Below are 24,647 nucleotides of genomic sequence, written 5' to 3'. Positions count from 1 at the left end.
ATCACAGTAGCCAACACTAGATCTGAAACAGACTGGATTACATTAACAATAGTGGTAGCCTATGAACCTGTTGATTGTGTTTTCAATAACATCCATATTGCTTTTAAAGTGATACATTATTTTAGTGTGCTGGTGTGTTTAGACTGTGAATGTATTAATTATTGTCATGTTATTTTTTATTGCATGCTTAAATGGGCTGTTTTTTAAGCTGACGAATATACAAATAATAACCTTTATTTTTATCTGGAAATGTATTTGAGATCCACTATAATTTAATTCCACTCACTGAAAACATGTTTTGCTTTCTTGCCACGTCGCCCTCGCAAAATAGGTTTTTAACCTCAATGGGTCTCTTGGTTAAGTAAAAGGTTAAATTCTTTCCCTAAGAATGCATGATTTTGCGCACACTGTAAAACAATTCGTCGTGCCCACAGATTATCCATTATATTGACCAGATAATCAAATGGCCGAGCTCACAATTGGAAGGACATATCTTCAAAGACAGAGAGCAGTCGGGAGGAGGCGAGAGCAGGTTGGCTAAAATGGTCCAATGAGAGGGTAGACACGTGTGTGAACAAAAGGCACAACTCCGATGTTAAATAGTTTTCTCCATATCAGTACAATGTGTAACAACCTAAGCATTACGGAACTTATCAACTAAGCCTCACGTAGCAAATAAGCAAATATTTACATTCTTTTGTTGACCAAATTCCACACTTTCATTGACTTCCATTCAAACACCCTTGCATTGTGGGCGAAAAACGCCACCTGCTGGAGAAGACAGATTTTGGGCCTCAAGTCTCGGTGAATAGGAGTAGACCAACAGAAGGTAAGCTTCGTGATACACCAACCATCTAGTGACCCCCCCTTCCCTTTCGTTTACAATGCGCCTCTCCCCTTCTTCAACGATCGCTTTGGTTGAATCCAAAACAGAACATCATGGCGATTGATGGTAAGTAAGGCCAATAACGCGTCACCTCGTCTTGTATAATGAACATCCATTGAAAATAATTAATAGTGGCACGACAAACGTGATTGAATATATTTAGTGAACGTACTGATTTATGACATTTGCAAAAGTTTTTGTCGTTTGCAACGTCGCGATGGGGTTTACATTGTAAACGGGTGAAATCTTATAGCAGCACTGCAAAGATCATGTAGCCTCCTCTGCATGTCATTTCTGTGGTGCTGAAAAGATAGCTTCCCCCGAAATACTGTGATTTTGTTCCACCCTTTCTGTGTGCTATTTTCGATTGAGAAGATATCGAGTTGTTTGTTGAATGCTATGTTTTAACCCATTCAACTTTTGACTACGATATCGAGTGTTTCATATTTAGGCTACGATTGGAAAACTGTTGCCATGTAGTGAGGAAATGGTGGAGACCTGAAGTTTAAATAAATAGCCAGAATAAATAGTGAGATGTGTACTCGTGCACAAAGCAGGAAAGTGCTGTCGGCAAGCAGGTGTCTGGATGTCGTTTATCAAATGCGTTTAATCTGCGGGCAAATAAAGCAAAGCACAATGTGTTCGTATAGTGGTACATGAAGAACTAACTTGTTTGCTGGTTTTGGATTGGGTTCTTCCTGTTTTAGCTTAAAAATATTAACGCAGCATGTAAAAATATTAACACAACATGTAAAGTCTTGGTCCTATATTTCATGAGTTGAAATAAAAGATCCCAAAAATATTCCATATGGACAAAAAGCTTATTTCGCACACATTTTGTGCACACATTTGTTTACATCCCTGTTAGTGAGCATTTCTCATTCACCAAGATAATCCACCCATCTGAAAGGTATGTTATATCAAGTAGCTGATTAAACAGCATGATCATTAGAGGCACACCTTGTGCTGTGGACAATAAAAGGCTACTTTAAAATGTGCGGTTTTGTCACACATCACAATGCTACAGATGTCTCAAGTTTTGAGGGGGCATGCAATTGGCATGTTGACTGCAGGAATGTCCTCCAGAGCTGTTGTCAGAGAATTGAATGTTACTTTCTCTACTATCAACATCATGTTGGAGAATTTGGCAGTACCTCCAACCGGCTTCATAAACATAACCTTGACAACCAAAGAATTTCTGCACAAACTGTCAGAAAATCAATCATGCTCATTGTCCTCACCAGGGTCTTTACCTCACTGCAGTTCAGTGTCGTAACCAACTTCAGTGGGAAAATGCTCACCTTCGATGGCCACTGGCATACTGGAGAAGTGTATGGTGTCGTGTGGGCGAGCGGTTGATGTTCACAACGTTGACATCAGAGTTCCCATGGTTGTGGTGGTGTTATGGTGCTGGCCGGGATAAGCTACAGACAACAAACACAATTGCATTTTAACGATGGAAATTTGAATGCACAGAGATACCGTGATCAGATCCTGAGGCCCATTGTCTTGCCATCCACCCCATCACCTCATGTTTCAACATGATAATTCACTGCACCATGTCACAAGGATCTGTACACAATTATTGGAAGCTGAAAATGTCCCAGTTCTTCCATGGCCTGCATACTCACCAGACATGTCACCCATTGAGCATGTTTGGAATGCTCTGGATCAATGTGTTTGACAGTGTGTTCCAGTATCCTCAAATATCCTGCAACATCGCACAGCCACTGAAGAGAATTTGTTCTTAACTCACTTGCCTAGTTAAATAAAGGTTACACAATTATATAAAAAAGAGTGGGACAACATTCCACAGGTGACAATCAACATCCTGATCAACTCTATATGAAGGAGATGTGTCGCACTGCGTGAAGCAAATGGTGGTCACCAGATACTGACTGGTTTTCTGATCCAGGCCCTGCCTTTTTTATTTTTTAAGATACTGTGTCTGTGACCAGGAGATGCATATTTTATTTTTTTATTTTACTAGGCAAGTCAGTTAAGAACAAATTCTTATTTACAATGATGGCCTAGGAACAGTGGGTTAACTGCCTGTTCAGGGGCAGAACGACAGATTTGTACCTTGTCAGCTCGGGGGTTTGAACTTGCAACCTTCCGGTTACTAGTCCAATGCTCTAACCACTAGGCTACCCTGCCGAGGACAACAACAAAAAGCGTGTACTATATGACAGTTATAGACCGTTTTGGTAACATGAAAGAGAGCAGGATGGCATTGGTGTTTCTTTACAAGTAGGGTGAGTCAACATAGTTTTTTCTACTTAAACACACACATCTAAATCAATAGTTGATTACCTATATCTGTATTCCCAGTCATGTGAAACCCATAAATTAGAGCCTAATGAATTTATTTCAATTGACTGATTTCCTTATTATCAGTTAAATCTTTGAAATTGTTGCATGTTGCTTTTATAATTTTGTTCAGTGTATATTGTGTAGAGTTGACCTGTTTACAAGGAACATCTGTTTCTAAATATGTCCTCTCGGGGGAGCTTGACATTTTGCAGATTGGTCTAGTTTATGCTGTTCTTTCTGCGTAGTTTCCACTTAATCTCCCACACCCCACACACACACAGGGTTGCTTTCTCACTGCAATAGTTTGAATAACTTTCATTTTGACCACTGACTGTATCTGCTATTACACGATTAATACTTTTGTAACACCTCTCTTTTTCTTGATACAATTCTAAAAATAGCCTTTGTAAAATGTATAACTTGTAAGTGATTTATCTACAATGTTTATTGAAATAACATGATAAAAAAAATGGAATTAGAGCATTTTGCTATTCAATAAAAAAAACATGGTTTGACCATCACTAACCCATTCTAAACTCAGTTTGGTTGTTCATAAGAATAAAACAGGAGGATAAATAAAAAGCAGTGGCATGAATTTAAAGCAATACATTGCAAGCTGATGCAGTGGTGTGTATTGATGGATGCCAAGGATAGCCAGGCTTCCCCCAAAATGTACCAATAAAAGAAAAAACATATACAATTATTTATCAAGGGAGGCCAAATTTCTCTCTGTGTTTCATAATTTTCCTTCAATTCACAAGAGGCTGAATGTACAGTATTTCATTGGAGAAAGCATCCGAACAAGCAAAACAGCGCCCCTCTGTCTCTGTATGTGTAGCCCATCTATGTAGCCCATCTAATGCTGTCTGGTTAAAAAGAGTATGATGTTGTTGCCGCCCAAGCATTGAATGCAAGACAAGCCAGTGAGCATTTGGCCTCCCTTGATGATGATCATTTTTAAATAAAAAAATCAACTTTGAGCCAAACTGAGTGAACTTAATTGGCACACCAAAAAAAGTGAAATGGGAAACCAGTTGAAACAAGGATTTGGCTTCACACCAATCACATCACATCCAAAGCCAAACGTCATTGATAGAAAAAACTTGAATTGTTGCATCTCGTTGTGATGTTGTCCTCCGGGCTGGCTGGCTGGCTAGCTAGCTAGGTAGCTAAAATAGTCCCTTTCCTAAATCAGCCATGGATGGAGATAGGGATTTGGACCAAAAAAACCCAGACATAATTCTCCGTACCAGCCAATGATTATAACGTTGATTCTGATCCAACCATAAATTCATACATTACGCCCCTGGCCTGAAAGGATGGAAGTTCAATATGTAGCTTAATGTCGTTGGCTAATGTTAACTAGCTGGCTCATAGTTATGAGCCAGGTAGCCGAGGACAACAACTAAAAGCGTGTACAATATGACAGTTATAGACCGTTTTGGTAACATGAAAGAGAGGAGGATGGCATTGGTGTTTCTTAGTTTTTTCTACTTAAACACACACATCTAAATCAATAGTTGATTAGTAGTCCGAAAATATCAGAAATATTAACTTGATTGACCATGCTGTAGGTCATGTAACTGTGTTACATGCAATATGCTTTGTGGACTTTACCAAAAATATGTTGCTCTCAGGTTTTGTAATGAAACAAAGGTGTGGTTGAATTTATTCTGCCACAGTGTCTTCTTATTGTGTTGGCCTTAGGTCATTGTATATATCAAGGTGGCAAGCCATATGAACTAACAGGTTATAGAGCAAACAATGCAATTATCACTACACACAGGTTGTAATATGGCATTTTTAGGCTTCCACTGTGATTTTTATCTTCCCACCGCTAGTGAGCTGATGTACATTGTATTTGGATATTGATGCAAAACCATACATGTCTTGTCAACATTCTGAGTGAACTGGCAATGGGATTGGATCAGTGTTTCATTTGATTCTTGGAAACAATATGAACATATGAACAGCTGTTGTGAACTGACAGTGCAGAGAGAAATTCATCTCGATGTGCCAGTGAACTACAATGTGGCAGATTGGCCTCGGGACAAGGTTTCCCCTAGGTACAGATCTAAGAATCTTCCCCAATCCTAACCTTAACACTAGGTCCGCTGACCTTCAGAACCTACAAGTACCAGCCAAGAGTGTGTGTTCGTTCGGGCACCACCTGTATCCTAGGCACAGTGTTGTTATCAACCAAAATAAATACCACCGTAAAACATGTATTAATTGATTGTAAGAAACACATATGCCATTGTTTAAAAAAAATATATATATTTTTTTGTTTATTATTTTACCCTAACCTAATGGACAACAACGCCTGTCCACAGGCTTCTACTTCAAGTTTATACATACTATATACATTTTACGGATACAATGTATGTTACAATTGTTATCTTTTTTTTTTTTTATCCCATCCTTCAAATACCCTCAACCCCTCCCATCTATCTCTGAAAACCCTCCAGTTGGATTTTTATTTGCCATATATTTTTATCCTGTGCTGTTTCACAAAAGTTCTGAACCTATATGCAGTGCCTTCAGAAAGTATTCAGACCCCTTGACTTATACACATTTTGTTACGTTACAGCCTTATTCTAAAATGGATGAAATTATATAAATCCTCAGCAATCTACTCACAATTCCCCATAATGACAAAGCGAAAACAGGTTTTTAGATTTTATTTTTTTTTTTTAATTTCTGATATTAAAAAAATAATCTTATCTACATAAGTATTCAGACCCTTTTCTATGAGACTCGAAATTCATCTCCCGTGCATCCTGTTTCTAGTGATCACTAGATCATCCTTGAGATGTTTCTACAACTTTGAGTCCACCTGTGGTAAATTCAATTGATTGGACATGATTTGGAAAGGCACACAACTATCGATATAATGTCCCACAGTTGACCGTACATGTCACAGCAAAAACCAAGCCATGAGGTCAAAGGAATTGTCCGTAGAGCTCCTAGACAGGATTGTGTCGAGGCACAGATCTGGGGAAGGGTATCAAAACAATTCTGCAGCATCTTCCATTTAAGAATGATGGATCCCACTGTGTTCTTGGGGACCCAATAACACAGTGGGTTCCATCATTCTTAAATGGAAGAAGTCTGGAACCCCCAAGAATCTTCCTAGAGCTGGCCGCCTGGCAAAACTGAGCAATCGGGAGAAAAGGGTCTTGGTCAGGGAGGTGACCAAGAACTTGATGGTCACTCTGATACAGTTCCTCTGTGGAGATGGGAGAAACTTCCAGAAGGACAACCATCTCTGCAGCACTCCACCAATCAGGCCTTTATGGTAGAGTGGCAAGGCGGAAGCCACTCCTCAGTAAAAGGCACATGACAGCCCGCTTGAATTTTGCCAAAAGTCACCCAAAGGACTCTGACCATAAGAAACAAGATTATCGGGTCTGATGAAACAAAGATTGCACTCTTTGGCCTGACTAACAAGCATCACGTCTGGAGGAAATCTGACACCATCCCTACGGTGAAGCATGGTGGTGGCAGCATCAGTCTGTGTGGATGTTTTTCAGCGGCAAGAACATGGGAGACTAGTCAGGATCAAGGCAAAGATGAACGGCGCAAACTATAGAGAGACCCTTGATGAAAACCTGCTCCAGAGTGCTCAGGACCTCAGATTGGAGCGAAGGTTCACCTACCAACAGGACAATGACCCTAAGCACACAGCCAAGACAACGCAAGATTGGCTTTGGGACAAGTCTCTTAATTTCCTTGAGTGGCCCAGCCAGAGCCCGGACTTGAACCTAATGGAACATCTCTGCAGAGGCCTGAAAATAGTTGTGCAGCAACGCCGAGACCTTGAGAGGATCTGCAGAGAAGAATGGGAGAAACTCACGAAATACAGGTATGCCAAGCTTGTAGTGTCATACCCAAGAACACTCGTGGCTGTAATCGCTGCCAAGGTGCTTCAACAAATTGAGTAAAGAGTCTGAATACTTATGTAAATGTGATATTTCAGTTGTATTTTAAATGAGCAAACATTTAAACAAATCTGTTTTTGCTTTTCCTTGTGTGTAGATTGAAGAAAAAATGCAATTTCATCCATTTTAGAATAAGGCTGTAATTGGGGAAATAGTCAAGGGGTCTGAATGTTTTCCAAAGGCACTGTCATTTTACTGACCAACTATTTTTTACCTCTCTATTCCATACAACCCCTCTCATCTATCTCTTAACATCATCCATTTATTTTCTTCAATTTGCCATATATTTTTCAACTTTATAATTGTTATTATTATCAATTGACTATGACTTTTCAAATCACCCAGCAGTGCTATTTGCAGAGTTAGCTCCAGGTAAATGTTGCATTTCTTCAGCCATTCCTGGACCTGCGATCAAAAACAAGCCACATATGGACAGTAAAATCTTATCTAAAATCTGCAGAGCTGGGATGGTTGTGTCCTCCATATATATAACATATTGGTTGCAAAATGTTTGCACAGTACCAGTGCAAAGTTTGGACACACCTACTCACTCTGAAATAACACATATGGAATCACGTAGTAACCAAAAAAAAGTTTAAACAATTTTAAATATATTTGAGATTCTTCAAAGTAGCCACCCTTTGCCTTGATGACAGCTTTGCACACTCTCAGCCAGTTTCATGAGGCAGTCACCTGGAATGCATTTCAATTAACAGGAGTGCCTTGTTAAGTTAATATGTGGAATTTCTTTCCTTCTTAATGCGTTTGAGCCACTCAGTTGTGTTGTGACAAGGTCGGGGTGGTATACAGAAGATGGCCCTATTTGGTAAAAGACCAAGTCCTTATTATGGCAAGAACAGCTCAAATAAGCAAAGAGAAATGACAGTCCATCATTACTTTAACCTCTTACACTTAATGTGGCGCTATTTCATTTTTGGAAGAAAAACGTTCCCGTTTTAAACAAGATATTTTGTCACAAAAAGATGCTCGACTATGCATATAATTGCTACTGTTCGAAAGAAAACACTCTGACGTGTCCAGAAATACAAATATCTTCTCTGTGCGTGCCCTTTAACGTGAGCTCAGGCAAAACCAAGATGACTTGGCATCCAGGAAATGACAAGGATTTTTGAGGCTCTGTCTTTCATGATCTCCTTATATGGCTGTGAACGTAAGAGGAATGAGTCTGCCCTTTCTGTCGTTTCCCCAAGGTGTCTGCATTGTGACATTTGTAGGCAGATCGTTGGAAGATTGACCATAAGAGACCACATTTACCACGTGTCCGCCCGGTGTCCTGCGCCGAAATTGGTGCGCAAAAGTCACCTGCCAGTATTTTTCCATGGGGCACAGAGAGAGAAGCAAGCTTCCACGAACTGCATGTCAATGAAGAGATATGTGAAAAAACACCTTGAGGATTGATTCCAAACAACGTTTGCCATGTTTCGGTCGATATTATGTAGTTAATCCGGAAAAAGTTTCACGTTGTAGGTGACTGCATTTTCGGTTCGTTTCGGTAGCCAGGCGCAATGTAGAAAACGGAACGATTTCTCCTACACACAGACGCTTTCAGGAAACACTGCGCATTTGGTATGTGGCTGGGAGTCTCCTCATTGAAAACATCAGAAGCTCTTCAAAGGTAAATGATTTTATTTATTTGGTTATCTGGCTTTTGTGAAAATGTTGCGTGCTACATGCTACACAAAATGCTATGCTCTTTGCATACTCTTACACAAATTAGTCAATTTCTATGGTTCAAAAGCATATTTTGAAAATCTGAGATGACAGTGTTGTTAAGAAAAGGCTAAGCTTGAGAGCAAACGCATTATTTTAATTTTATTTGCGATTTTCAGAAATCGTTAACGTTGCGTTATGCTAATGAGCCTGAGGCTTAGTCACAAACCCGGATCCGGTTTGGGGAGTTTCAAGAAGTTAAGACATGAAGATCAGTCAATCTGGAAAATGTATGATGCTATGATGAAACTGGCACTCATGAGAACCGCCACAGGAAAGGAAGACCCAGAGTTACCTATGCTGCAGAGGATAAGAGTAGATCAGTCTTAGAAATTGCAGTCCGAATAAGTGCTTTACAGAGTTCGAGTAACAGATGCATCTCAACATCAACTGTTCAGAGGAGACTGCGTGAATCAGACCTTTATGGTTGAATTTCTGCTAAGAAACCACTACTAAAGGACACCGATAAGAAGAAGAGACTTGCTTGGGACAAGAAACACGAACAATGGACATTAAACCGGTGGGAATATGTCCTTAGGTCAGATGAGTCCAAATTTGAGATTTTTGGTTCCAACAGCCGTGTTTTTGTGAGACGCAGAGTAGGTGAACGGATGATCTTAGCATGTGTGGTTTCCACTGTGAAGCATGGAGGAGGAGGTGTTTTGCTGGTGACACTGTCAGTGATTTATTTAGAATTCAAGGCACACAGCACGGCTACCACAGCATTCTGCAGCGATTTCCCCATCCCATCTGGTTTGCGCTTAGTCGGACTATCATTTGTTTTTCAACAGGACAATGACCTAACACACATCCAGGCTGTGTAAGGGCTATTTGACCAAGAAGGAGAGTGATGGAGCGCTGCATCAGAAGACCTGGCCTCCACAATCACCCGACCTCAGTCCAATTGAGATGTTTTGGGATGAGTTGGACCGCAGAGTGAAGGAAAATCAGCCAACAAGTGCTCAGCATATGAGGGAACTCCTTCGAGACTGTTGGAAAAGCATTCCAGGTGAAACTGGTTGAATGCCAAGGGTGTGCAAATCTGTCATCAAGGCAATGGGTGGCAACTCAGAATCTTAGCATACAATTATAGCATACAATTATTGTGATTCTTTCTATATTGTCCCTAACATATTCACTACCTAGCAACAGTTGTGGGATAACTCGAGAAAGGACTTGATTTAGAAATGCTTGACAAGGCATGGAAAATGTAACAAAAATGGGGAGATTTGTTAAGATTTGAGATTTGTTAAGTCCTAGCTGATGGGGATCATATATACAGTGGGGCAAAAAAGTATTTAGTCAGCCACCAATTGTGCAAGTTCTCCCACTTAAGAAGATGAGAGAGGCTATTAGACTATTAGAGCTACACATTTCCTTTTTAATCTATTTTCCTTAAAGATTGGGTACAGAACTTTGCGTCGTTCTGTTATTTCCTTCGGGACCTGATCATTCATGCCTAGTTTCGTGCCAGCAAGTATTAACCTCTTACATCTATGGTGGCGCTATTTCATTTTTGGATGAAAAACGTTCCCGTTTTAAACAAGATATTTTGTCACAAAAAGATGCTCGACTATGCATATAATTGCTACTGTTCGAAAGAAAACACTCTGACGTGTCCAGAAATACAAATATCTTCTCTGTGCGTGCCCTTTAACGTGAGCTTCAGGCAAAACCAAGATGAGATGGCATCCAGGAAATGACAAGGATTTTTGAGGCTCTGTCTTTCATGATCTCCTTATATGGCTGTGAACGCAAGAGGAATGAATCAACCCTTTCTGTCGTTTCCCCAAGGTGTCTGCAGCATTGTGACGTATTTGTAGGCAGATCATTGGAAGATTGACCATAAGAGACCACATTTACCACGTGTCCGCCCGGTGTCCTGCGCCGAAATTGGTGCGCAAAAGTCACCTGCCAGTATTTTTCCATGGGACACAGAGAGGGAAGCAAGCTTCCACGAACTGCATGTCAATGAAGAGATATGTGAAAAAACACCTTGAAGATTGATTCCAAACAACGTTTGCCATGTTTCGGTCGATATTATGTAGTTAATCCGGAAAAAGTTTCACGTTGTAGGTGACTGCATTTTCGGTTCGTTTCGGTAGCCAGGCGCAATGTAGAAAACGGAACAATTTCTCCTACACACAGACGCTTTCAGGAAACACTGCGCATCTGGTATGTGGCTGGGAGTCTCCTCATTGAAAACATCAGAAGCTCTTCAAAGGTAAATGATTTTATTTATTTGGTTATCTGGCTTTTGTGAAAATGTTGCGTGCTACATGCTACACAAAATGCTATGCTAGCTTTGCATACTCTTACACAAATTAGTCCATTTCTATGGTTCAAAAGCATATTTTGAAAATCTGAGATGACAGTGTTGTTAAGAAAAGGCTAAGCTTGAGAGCAAACGCATTATTTTAATTTTATTTGCGATTTTCAGAAATCGTTAACGTTGCGTTATGCTAATGAGCCTGAGGCTTAGTCACAAACCCGGATCCGGGTTGGGGAGTTTCAAGAAGTTAAACCCATGCTTTTAACCATTATTTTATTTTTAAAGAATGCAAATTTGGCAACGATTGGGCACTCATATCTCTGTCCTAAGCGGTGTAGGAACTCCCTCACTACGCCCATAGGAACTTATCCTTCTTTCTCTTGGATACCAGTAAGTACCAGCTTTTCTCACTTAGTTCTAGTCTGCTTGTCAAGCAAGGCTTCTCCCAGAAAGATATTCTCCTTTTAAAGTTAATTAACATCTGTTTCAGTCTTATTGACGGTACCTTTTAGCTTGTATGTTTGTTTGTTTGTTCCTCTATTGCCGCAGCTTTTTTATCACTTATCTCGAGGCTCGCCTTCAACTTCTTTTTATATGCTTACTGACTAATTCAAGTATGCCCAGTTTGTCATTTATACATTTTTCACAGATCAGTTTCCACCGTTATCATTCCCGGTGGCGAAAAGCTTAATTGTCTGTGTCCGTCGTGGAGTCGCGTTTTCTTTTCAAGATTGGTGCTCCTTGTTTACTCTCCGTCATGTTTGGGTGTTGCTTGTTTTCATAATATTTGTAGATACATTTCTCTAGCCTTATGATTCATTTTGTGTTGTTATACAGATTGAAGGTTATTTATTACCCACCAGTATGTGAAGTGCTAATATTTAGTCTAACTTACAGTATTGAATATTATGTTTTTATCTTGAGGTGATCTGCACTGCTGTGTTCTGCCATCTTGATAGGCCCTCTCAATTCTTATTAGCCAATGCCCGTTACGTGATCGGGTCGTTCTCACAGGCTACAAATGAAGACCGACACATCGGGGATGCAACTGCGAACGTCCTTATCAAATTCCGAGGTGCATATTGAAGATGTTGGAAGAACTGTCCACATTTTACTTTTCGTCAGCCAACAAGATGAATAGGCCTAAAAAATAGCAAAAGCACTAGCCTATGTCAGTCTACTCTCCCCCATAGTACAAAAGCTGACCTATTCTATGAGAAATAAATATTCCAAACATAGTCGGGGACAGTTGTTTGATGCGATAGATCCCAAATTAATACAATCACTTGCATCAAAAAATGTTTTAAAAGCATTGAGGCTGATGCAACAGATCAGAAAGTTAAGCTTAAAATGTTGATAAACGATTATGCTACTTCTTCACATAAGCGCAGCAATGCGCAAAATCCAGTCAATTAGCAGGAAAACAGTATTCTCAAAAGTGACTGCAAATGCAATAATGCATGTAATGCTTTTATTATAAAGATGTATTTTTAATGTGAAAAATGATCATCAAATCAAATTTTATTTGTCACATACACATGCTTAGCAGATGTTAATGCGCGTGTAGCGAAATGCTTGTGCTTCTAGTTCCGACCATACAGTAATATCTAACAATTTCACAACAACTACCTTATTTACACAAGTGTAAAGGAATGAATGAATGAATATATGGATGAGCGATGGCCGAACGGCATAGGCAAGATGCAGTAGATGGTATAGAGTACAGTATATACATATAAGATGAGTAATGTAGGGTATGTAAACATTATATAAAGTGGTATAGTTTAAAGTGGCTAGTGATACATTTATTACATTCGATTTTTTTTATTTTTAAAGCGGCTAGAGATGAGTCAGTATGTTGGCAGCAGCCACTCAATGTTAGTGATGGCTGTTTAACAGTCTGATGGCCTTGAGATATAAGCTATTTTTCAGTTTCTCTGACCCTGCTTTGATGCACCTGTACTGACCTCGCCTAATGGATGATAGCGGGGTGAACAGGCAGTGGCTCGGCTGGTTGTTGTCCTTGATGATATTTTTGGCCTTCCTGTGACATCGGGTGGTGTAGGTGTCCTGAAGGACAGGTAGTTTTCCCACTGTGATGCGTTGTGCAGACCTCACTACCCTCTGGAGAACCTTACGGTTGTGGGTGGAGCAGTTGCCGTACCAGGCGGTGATACAGCCCGACAGGATGCTCTCGATTGTGCATCTGTAAAAGTTTTTAGATCTGTACAAACTTGTTGGATGCATTTGCTGTTTGTTTTGGTTGGGTTTCCGATTATTTATTGCCCAATGGAAATTCATAGGAAATAATATATTGTGTCCTTTTGGAGTCACTTTTATTGTAAATAAGAATAGGATATGTTTCTAAAATACGTCTACATTATTGTGTATGCTACCATGATTATGGATAAACTTATGGGATCAAATACTTCACTTTTTACTACTTTAATACACATACAGTGGCTTGTGAAAGCATTCATCCCCTTGGCATTTTTCCCATTTTGTTGCCTTACAACCTGGAATTAAAATAGATTTTTGGGGGTTTTGTATCAATTGATTTACACAACATGCCTACCACTTTTTAAAGATGCAAAAAAACGGATAACTTGAGCCTGTATAACTATTCACCCCCCCCCAAAGCCAATACTTTGTAGAGCACCCTTTGCAGCAATTACAGCTGCAAGTCTCTTGGTGTATGTCTCTATCAGCTTGGCACATCTAGCCACTGTGATTGTTGCCTATTCTTCAAGGTAAAACTGCTCTAGCTCCTTCAAGTTGGATGGGTGCCGCTGGTTTACAGCAATTTTTAAGTCATACCACATATTCTCAATTGGATTGAGGTCTGGGCTTTGACTAGGCCATTCCAAGACATTTAAATGTTTCCCCTTAAACCACTCGAGTGTTGCTTTAGCTATATGCTTTGTGTCATTGTCCTGCTGGAAGGTGAACCTCCGTCCCAGTCTCATCTCTGGAAGACTGAAACAGGTTTCCCTCAAGAATTTCCCTGCATTTAGCGCAATCCATCATTCCTTCAATTCTGACTGGCTTTCCAGTCCCTGCAGATGAAAAACATCCCCACAGCATGATGCTGCCACCACCATGCTTCACTATGTGGATGGTGTTCACAGGGTGATTAAAGGTGTTGGGTTTGCGCCAGACATGGCGTTTTCCTTGTTTTCCTTGATGGCCAAAAAGCACAAATTTAGTCTCATCTAACCAGTGTACCTTTATCCATATGCCTTTTGTCAAACACCAAACATGTTTGCTTATTTTTTCTGGCCACTCTTCCGTAAAGCCCAGCTCTGTGGAGTGTATGGCTTAAGGTGATCCTATGGACAGATACTCCAATCTCCGCTGTGGAGCTTTGCAGCTCCTTCAGGGTTATTGTTGGTTTCTTTGTTGCCCCTCTGATTAATGCCCTCCTTGCCTGGTCTGTGAGTTTTGGCGGGCGGCCCTCTCTTGGCAGGTTTGTTGTGGTGCTATATTCTTTCCATTTTTAATAATAGATTCAATGGTGCTCCATGGGATGTTCAAAGTTTCTGATATTTTTTTATAAGCCAACCCTGATCTGTACTTCTCCACAACTTTGTCCCTGACCTGTTTGGAGAGCTCATTGGTCTTCATGGTCGCGCTTGCTTGGTGGTGCCTCTTGCTGGTGTTGCAGACTCAGGGGCCTTTCAGAACAGGTGTGTGTATATATACTGAGATCATGTGACAGGTCATATGACACTTATATTGCACACAGGTGGACTTTATTTAACTAATTATGTAACTTCTGAAGGTAATTGGTTGCACCAGATCTTATTTAGGGGCTTCATAACAAAGGGGTGAGTACATGTGTTATTGACTGTACGTTTGTTTATACCATGTGTAACTCTGTGTTGTTTGTGTCGCACTGCTTTGCTTTATCTTGGCCAGGTCGCAGTTGCAAATGAGAACTTGTTCTCAACTGGCCTACCTGGTTAAATACATGTGAAATAAAAACAATTAAAATATGCATGCATCACTTTTCTGTTTTTAATTTTTTTAGACATTTTTGAAACAAGTACTTTTTTTCACTTCACCAATTTGGACAATTTTGTGTATGTCCATCACATGAAATCCAAATAAAGATATATTTAAATTACAGGTTGTAATGCAACAAAATTGAAAAATGCCAAGGGTGAGGTTATACATTGATCTCTGTTATTCTACAAGGCCTATGGTCATAGCCAATATGCCTACAGTACCCTTCTACTGAACCTTTCAATGTCCCCCTTGACTTTCACCTGGAATAACTCATTAACTTCCTTTTTGAAGGGCCTGGGTCTAAACATAACTGAGAAAGCAGCAGACAGGATTAGCAAGTCCATTGGTGTCATGAAGGACTTGATGGACACCACAGATGCTGAGTTGGAGGCATCAAAGTCTAGATGTGTCCATCATGCTGCCAGCCAGACCGAGGACATCAAAATCAAATTGTATTTGTCACATGTACCGAATACAACTGGTCTAGACTTTACCATGAAATGCTTTCTTACAAGCCCTTCCCAACAATGCTTACGAGCCCTTCCCAACGATGTTGAGTTTAAAAAATATATATAAATAAAATAGTAAGACGAGGAATAAATATTACGTAAGAATGGAGCTATATACAGGGAGTACCAGTACCAGATCAATGTGCAGAGGTACTTAAGGTAGATATGTACAGGGCAGGGTAAAGTGACTAGGCATCAGGATAGATAATAATAAGAGTAAAATAAAGAACAGAGTCGTAGCAGCAAATGATGTGTAAAAGTTTGTGAGTGTGCGTGTTTGTAATGTGTATGTGTGTGTGTATGTGGGAGTGTCAATGTAGTGTGTGTGTGTGTGTGTGTGTGTGTGTGTGTGTGTGTGTATACTGTACAGTCTAGTGAGTGTGCTTAGGGACAGTGCAAGATAGTTTGGGTTCCATTAATTTACTATTTAGCTTTCTGGTTATTTAGCAATCATGTGGCTTGCAGGAGAAGCTGTCTCGGAGCCTGTTGGTCCGAGAGCAATACTCCGGTACCGCTTGCTGTGCGGTAGCAGAGAGAACAGTCTATGGCTTGGGTGGCTGGAGTCTTTGGCAATTTTTCGGGCTTTCCTCTTACACCGTGTGATATAGAGGTGATGGATGGCAAGGAGCTCTTCCCCAGTGATGTACTGGGCTGTCCACACCACCCTCTGTAGGACTTTGCGGTGAATTTGCCATACCAAGTGGTGATGTAGCCAGTGAAGATGCTCTCGATGGTGCAGCTGTAGAACATTTTGAGGATCCGAGGGCCCATGCCAAATCTTTTCAGCCTCTTCATTTTATCCCTTGTGGAGGTTGTCAGGGAGACATAGCTGTTCAAACCCATCCAGGCAGAGAGTTCACAGAATTCCCTGGTTTTAACAGAAACTCTCAAAAGTGAAGTGCAGTGAGTTGTAGGGGTGGATAAATGTCATATCTGATGTTTTTGAAAATATTATAGAAACACTGCTTTGTTTCAAGATGTAATCTTTTTTTTACAGGGGTGTATGTGCAAAATTATTTTATTGATCATCTTAGCTAACTACTCATATTAAAAGTGCGCAGGACTGTGTTCTTGCATGTCCCTCACACAGACCTAGAGGCTCTCAACCAATCATTACTTAGAGATATTGTCCTGTTATATGATAGGAAATCAGCTGGATAGGCATCCTCTTGAATTAGAGGGCTATAGGATAGTGTTGAGAAGGAAGTGAAAATTACAAGGCCCCATATTTTGGAGATAACAAACAGGTGGGAAATGATCCTTGACCACCTCGAGGACGCTTTATGCATATTGGCCCAGGAAATTAACAGGCACTGGTTTTATTTGGTGACAAGACAATCTTTACTTACCTTTGGTGCTGGATCAGAGTTTTCCTCTCTGAAGGCTGGAACCCCTTTTGCACCTTTTTCTCCTGGTTGAAAGAAAATAAGATCCAACATAAGAGTCTAGATCAAAAAGTATAATAATGACACACAGTTGAAGTCGGAAGTTTACATACAATTAGATTGGAGTGTTTCTTGTTAATTTCTTGTTAATAAACTATGGTTTTGGCAAGTCAGTTGGGACATCTACTTTGTGCATGACACAAGTAATTTTTACAACAATTGTTTACGGACAGATTATTTCACTTATAATTCACTGTATCACAATTCCAGTGGGTCAGAAGTTTACATACACTAAGTTGACTGTGCCTTTAAACAGCTTGGAAAATTCCATAAAATGTCATGGCTTTAGAAGCTTCTGATAGGCTAATTTACATAACTTGAGTCAATTGGAGGGGTACCTGTGGATGTATTTCAAGGCCTACCTTCGAACTCCGTGCCTCTTTGCTTGACATCATGGGAAAATCTAAAGAAATCAGCCTGGACCTCAGAAGAAAAATTGTAGACCTCTACAAGTCTGGTTCATCCTTGGGAGTAATTTAGAAACGGCTGAAGGTACCAATGTTTATCTGTACAAACAATAGTATGCAAGTATAAACACCATGGGACCACGCAGCAGTCATACCGCTCAAGAAGGAGACGCGTTCTGTTCTGTCTCCTAGAGGTGAACGTACTTTGGTGTGAAAAGTGCAAATCAATCCCAGAACAACAGCGAAGGACCTTGTGAAGGTGCTGGAGGAAACGGGTACAAAAGGTCTATATCCACAGTAAAACGAGTCCTATATCGACATAACCTGAACCGGCCGCTCAGCAAGGAAGAAGCCACTGCTCCAACAACGCCATACATTTTTTTATATTTTTATTTGACCTTTATTTAAATAGGCAAGTCAGTTAAGAACAAATTCTTAATTTCAATTTTTATTTATTTATTTTACCTTTATTTAACCAGGCAGGTCAGTTAAGAACAAATTCTTATTTTCAATGACGGCCTAGGAAGAGTGGGTTAACTGCCTGTTCAGGTGCAGAACGACAGATTTGCACCTTGTCAGCTCGGGGGTTTGAACTCGCAACCTTCCGATTACTAGTCTAACCACTAGGCTACCCTGCCGCCCCATGACGGGTTAACTGCCTTGTTCAGGGGCAGACCGACAGATTTGTACCTTGTCAGCTCGGGGATTCGAACGTGCAACCTTTCGGTTACAAGTCCAATGCTCTAACCATAAGGCTATGCTGCCAGACTACAGTTTGAAACTGCACATGGGGACAAAGATCATTCTCTTTTGGAGAAATGTCCTCTGGTCTGATGAAACAGAAATAGAACTGTTTGGCCATAATGACCATCGTTATGTTTGGAGAAAAAAGGGGGAGGCTTGCAAGCTGACGAACACCATCCCAACCGTGAAACACGAGGGTGGCAGCATCAATTTGTGGGGGTGCTTTGCTGCAGGAAGGAATGTTGCACTTCACAAAATAAATGGCACCTTGAGGAAGAAAAATGATGTGGATATATTGACGCAACATCTCAAGACATCAGTCAGGAAGTTGGTCACAAATGGGTCTTCCAAATGGACAATGACCCCAAGCATACTTCCAAAGTTGTGGGAAAATGGCTTAAGGACAAGAAAGTCAAGGTATTGGAGTGGCCATCACAAAGCCCTGGCCTCAATCCCATAGATAATTTGTGGGCATAACTGAAAAAGTGTGTGCGAGCAAGGAGGCCTACAAACCTGACTCAGTTACACCAGCTCTGTCAGGAGGAATGGGCCAAAATTCACCCAACTTATTGTGGGAAGCTTGTGGAAGGCTACCCGAAATACACTCAATTAGTATTTGGTAGTATGTAAACTTCTGTCCCACTGGAAATGTGATGAAAGAAAAAAAGCTGAAATTAATCATTCACTCTACTATTATTCTGACATGTCACATTCTTCAAATAAAGTGGTGAGCCTAACTGACCTAAGACAAGGAATTTTTAATTGGATTGAATGTCAGTAATTGTGAAAAACTGATTTTAAATGTATTTGCCAAGGGAAATGTACACTTCTGACTTCAACTGTACATACATGCAAGTAGAAGTCATCATGCTAGCTAGCGTATTGTCTTTCAGAAGGCTGTTTTACGTATGCATTACTTGCTAGCTAGCTGCTAGCTAGGAGCCCAATACATGTTCAACGTGGGTCAGATTTGTTTGATATCAAATGATGTAGTTATATTTACCATGTTTTTTGTCATGTGAACCTCATCCTCAACAATATGCTGTCTTCAACAGTATAACGTTATCGAGTAATCCTCATGTTTATTGTTGAGGATGAGGTTCACGAGGATTTTCTCGATAACGTTACACTGTTGAAGACCGCATATTGTTGAGGATGAGGTTCACACGACATACACATGGTATATATATAACTACATCATTTGATATCAAACTACGTTGAAAATGTATTGGACTCCTAGCTAGCAGCTAACTAGCTAGCTAGTAGTGCATAAGTAACCGGCCTTCAATCGGTCTTAACAAATTTCTATCAGCATGTTAAATGTGCAACCAGAGGGAGGAAAAACACCTTTACTCCACACATAGAGACGCATACAAATCTGACCATAATTTTATCCTCATGATTCCTGCTTACAAGCAAAAATTAAAGCAGGAAGGACCAGTGACTTGATCAATAAAAAAGTGGTCAGATGAAGCAGATGCTAAGCTACTGCACTGTTTTGCTAGCAGAGACTGGAATATGTTCCAGGATTCCTCCAATGTCATTGAGTACACCACATCAGTCATTGGATTCATCAATAAATGCATCAAGGACATTGTCCCCACAGTGACTGTACATACGTACCCCAACCAGAAGCCTTGGATTACAGGCAACATCCGCACTGAGTTAAAGGCTAGAGCTGACACTTTCAAGGAGTGGGACTCTAACCCGGAAGCTTATAAGAAATCCCGCTATGCCGTCCGACGAACCATCAAACAGGCAAAGCGTCAATACAGGACTAAGATCGAATTGTACTACACCGGCTCTGATGCTCGTTAGATGTGACAGGGCTTGCAAACCATTACAGACTACAAAGGGAAGCACAGCCGAGAGCTGCCCAGTGACAAATATTGACTATTTGCATCAACTTCATGTAATTGTCATTAAAAGCCTTTGACACTTATGAAATGCTTGTAATTGTACTTTAGTATTCCATAGTAACATCTGACAAAAATATTTAAAGACACTGAGGCAGCAGATTTGAAAATTAATATTTGTGTCATTCTCAAAACTATTGGCCATGACACCTGTTGTTTATGAAGCATGTGACAAATAACATTTCATTGATTTGTGTGTGTTTGTGCATGTGTTCATTGGTGCATTCATTCATCTGTGTGTGTGTAATAAAGCCAATATCTGACCAAGTGTGTAGGCCCAGTATCTCAGCCTTCGAATACAAAAACCTACTCTCTTAGCTAGAACCAAAAAGGGTTATTTGGTTGTCCCCATAGTATAACCACTTTTGGTTACAGGTAGCACCATTTTGGTAATAGGTTGAACCCACGTGGTTTCCATGTAGAACCCTATCCACAGAGGGTTCTACCTGGAAGCAAAAATGGAATGGAATCAAAAAGTGTTCTCCTAGGGGGACAGCCGCAGAAGCCTTCTGGGACCCTTTTGTCTAAGAGTGTACATGCCCCAGGAGGAATCATGGGAGAGCTGAGTAAATAAAAAATGGAAGACACAAAAAAGCAGCAACATTGATGATTGAAAAGTGCTTGTAAGCCAATTCATGGGAAAAAGCAACAATAGCCTGCTTTATCTTTTTTTTGTGCATGGCCACTAGAATACACGATGGACAGTCTCGACTGATGTGGATTCCTCCAGTGAACCCACCGGTATGAAGATACAGTAATGGAACAGTAATGTTTTATTACTAGTACAGTAATGGAAAAGTGGAGTTCACTAGCCTAGACCTGAGTGCAAGAAGCTGCATTCGCCCCAGCTACACTCTTTGCCCTTGTCGACAGCTTTAAGATCAGTTCTACTGGCTCAAGTTCTAACCTTTTTTTATGAGCTGATGGCAGCTAATATGACTGCACTCTTCACTTTGGCCTTGATCAGCTACCTTCCTCCAAGGACCGCACCAAAGCCAAATTTGATATATATATATATATATTTTATTTATTTATTTATTTATTTATATAAATATATATATATATAAAAATCTGAGCGATTTAGCTAGATCTGGTATTAGCAAAATGAAGTCTATGGGTATCTGCTAGTGAGGTTAGCAATTGCGCTAGAACTAGTTAACAGTTGGGCTAGCAAATTCCTTCAAACCCCACGCAGAGACATAAAAATGGTGTACGTGAGTTCTGACTCTGTGGAAGTAGATGATTGGCCTCATTGCCAAAACCCCGAAGTATGCCTTTAAGGTTCAGTTTCCCAGACACAGATCCGGCCTAGTCCTGGACTAAAAAGCACTGTCAATTGAGAATCTCCATTGAGAATGCTTTTTAGTCCAGGAGGATTTGGCTTAATCTGTGTCTGAGAAACTGGCCCTGAATGTTATAGGGATTTCTAGTAATGTGCCATCCCTCTGAGCCAAAGTAGTTTGGACTGTCCCATAATTGTAGTCCTAATGATTAATGAATGAACAAGTGTTGACTAACAGTGGTAGTAAATATTATATTAGGCTGAACTACCTGGGCTCAGAATTACTTGAAAAGATTTACTGCGAACCAATACTGTCCATTGGTTCAATTGAGTATTTTATTAAGATCCCCATTAGCTGTTGTCAAGGCATAAGCTACTCTTCCTGGGGTCCAAACACAAATAAAACATTACATCATACTTGACATTGTGCATAATTCACATTTACATTGCTCCATTATTACATCACAATATTAACAATGTGTGGGTGTGTGTTAGTGTGCACAACGCCCCTCTCCCCTCTTTGACCAAGATAGTTTGTGTGTATGCATTGATATGTCTGCCTTTAAATTTTTTTTTTTATGTAGTTCTGTCTTTGAGCATTTATTGTCCATTGATGTGCTGTATTATGTTTCATGTTTTGTGTGGACGCTTTTGCAACAGCTAATGGGGATCCTAATAAAATACCAAAATATTAGTGTGTGTGTCCCTTCACAATCCGTGTTGTGCCGTGAGGTGTTGATTTTTTAAATCAGATTTTACTGTCAGCTTGAGTTAACTGAGGTGGAAGAGTTTCATGTAGTCATGACTCTAGTGCTGTGAATTTTGTTGTCATGTCTAAGTTTGCTAATGTTGCCAATGAAGAAGTTGTTCAAGTAGTTAGCAATATCAGAGGATTTTGTGATGAATGACCCAGCTGATTCAATGAAGGATGGAGCTGAGTTAGCTTTTTTCAACATTTCATTATACCGTATGATATGATGCAAAGTACATCATACCAGCTGTATTTCTGTATTTTGAAAGTTATTTACAGTGGGGCAAAAAAATATTTAGTCAGCCACCAATTGTGCAAGTTCTCCCACTTAAAAAGATGAGGGAGGCCTGTAATTTTCATCATAGATACACTTCAACTATGACAGACAAAATAAGAAAAAATCCAGAAAATCACATTGTAGGATTTTTAATTAATTAATTTGCAAATTATGGTGGAAAATAAGTATTTGGTCAATAACAAAAGTTTATCTCAATACTTTGTTATATACCCTTTGTTGGCAATGACAGAGGTCAAATGTTTTCTGTAAGTCTTCACAAGGTTTTCACACACTGTTGCTGGTATTTTGGCCCATTCCTCCATGCAGATCTCCTCTAAAGCAGTGGGAGAACTTGGGAGAACTTGCACAATTGGTGGTTAAATAAATACTTTTTTGCCCCACTGTATCTTGAAAACGTGATTGCTGACATGCAAAAAAATGTTGGGACTATATATACAGTGCCTTGCGAAAGTATTCGGCCCCTTGAACTTTGCGACCTTTTGCCACATTTCAGGCTTCAAACGTAAAGATGTAAAACTGTAATTTTTTGTGAAGAATCAACAACAAGTGGGACACAATCATGAAGTGGAACGACATTTTTTGGATATTTCAACAAATCAAAAACTGAAAAATTGGGCGTGCAAAATTATTCAGCCCCTTTACTTTCAGTGCAGCAAACTCTCTCCAGAAGTTCAGTGAGGATCTCTGAATGATCCAATGTTGACCTGAATGACTAATGTTGATAAATACAATCCACCTGTGTGTAATCAAGTCTCCGTATAAATGCACCTGCACTGTAATAGTCTCAGAGGTCCGTTAAAAGCGCAGAGAGCATCATGAAGAACAAGGAACACACCAGGCAGGTCCGAGATACTGTTGTGAAGAAGTTTAAAGCCGGATTTGGATACAAAAAGATTTCCCAGGCTTTAAACATCCCAAGGAGCACTGCAAGCGATAATATTGAAATGGAAGGAGTATCAGACCACTGCAAATCTACCAAGACCTGGCCGTCCCTCTAAACTTTCAGCTCATACAAGGAGAAGACTGATCAGAGATGCAGCCAAGAGGCCCATGATCACTCTGGATGAACTACAGAGATCCACAGCTGAGGTGGGAGACTCTGTCCATAGGACAACAATCAGTCGTATATTGCACAAATCTGGCCTTTATGGGAGTGGCAAGAAGAAAGCCATTTCTTAAAGATATCCATAAAAAGTGTCGTTTAAAGTTTGCCACAAGCCACCTGGGAGACACACCAAACATGTGGAAGAAGGTGCTCTGGTCAGATGAAACCAAAATTTTACTTTTTGGCAACAATGCAAAACGTTATGTTTGGCGTAAAAGCAACACAGCTCATCACCCTGAACACTCCATCCCCACTATCAAACATGGTGGTGGCAGCATCATGGTTTGGGCCTGCTTTTCTTCAGCAGGGACAGGGAAGATGGTTAAAATTGATGGGAAGATGGATGGAGCCAAATACAGGACCATTCTGGAAGAGAACCTGATGGAGTCTGCAAAATCCCTGAGACTGGGACGGAGATTTGTCTTCCAACAAGACAATGATCCAAAACATAAAGCAATATCTACAATGGAATGGTTCAAAAATAAACATATCCAGGTGTTAGAATGGCCAAGTCAAAGTCCAGACCTGAATCCAAACGAGAATCTGTGGAAAGAACTGAAAACTGCTGTTCACAAATGCTCTCCATCCAACCTCACTGAGCTCGAGCTGTTTTGCAAGGAGGAATGGGAAAAAATGTCAGTCTCTCAATGTGCAAAACTGATAGAGACATACCCCAAGCGACTTACAGCTGTAATCGCAGCAAAAGGTGGCGCTACAAAGTATTAATTTAAGGGGGCTGAATAATTTTGCACGCCCAATTTTTCAGTTTTTGATTTGTTAAAAACGTTTGAAATATCCAATAAATGTCGTTCCACTTCATGATTGTGTCCCACTTGTTGTTGATTCTTCACATAAAAAATACAGGTTTATATCTTTGTTTGAAGCCTGAAATGTTGAAAAAGGTCGCAAAGTTCAAGGGGGCCGAATACTTTGGCAAGGCACTCATATATATATATACTGCTCAAAAAAATAAAGTGAACACTAAAATAACACATCCTAGATCTGAATTAATGAAATATTCTTAATAAATACTTTTTTC

At 40.1% G+C, this 24,647-nt stretch overlaps 1 protein-coding gene across 1 annotated transcript in view; it reads left to right on the top strand.

The window, feature by feature from the left end:
- The first annotated feature begins 892 nt into the window (after nucleotides 1-892).
- Nucleotides 893-24,647, top strand: part of syt14a (synaptotagmin XIVa) — a 200,848-nt gene continuing 177,093 nt past the window's right edge. The window contains exon 1 of the mRNA XM_064925577.1: nucleotides 893-952. Within this exon, the coding sequence (XP_064781649.1) occupies nucleotides 940-952 (13 nt within the window). The 5' untranslated portion in view covers nucleotides 893-939. The remainder of the gene's footprint in view (nucleotides 953-24,647) is intronic.

This window comes from Oncorhynchus masou, chromosome 2, assembly GCF_036934945.1.
Source record: "Oncorhynchus masou masou isolate Uvic2021 chromosome 2, UVic_Omas_1.1, whole genome shotgun sequence".
In the NCBI taxonomy this organism is placed as follows: domain Eukaryota; kingdom Metazoa; phylum Chordata; class Actinopteri; order Salmoniformes; family Salmonidae; genus Oncorhynchus; species Oncorhynchus masou.
The sequence above is the reverse complement of the archived record's forward strand: the minus strand, read 5'-3'. Positions and strand labels throughout refer to the sequence as shown.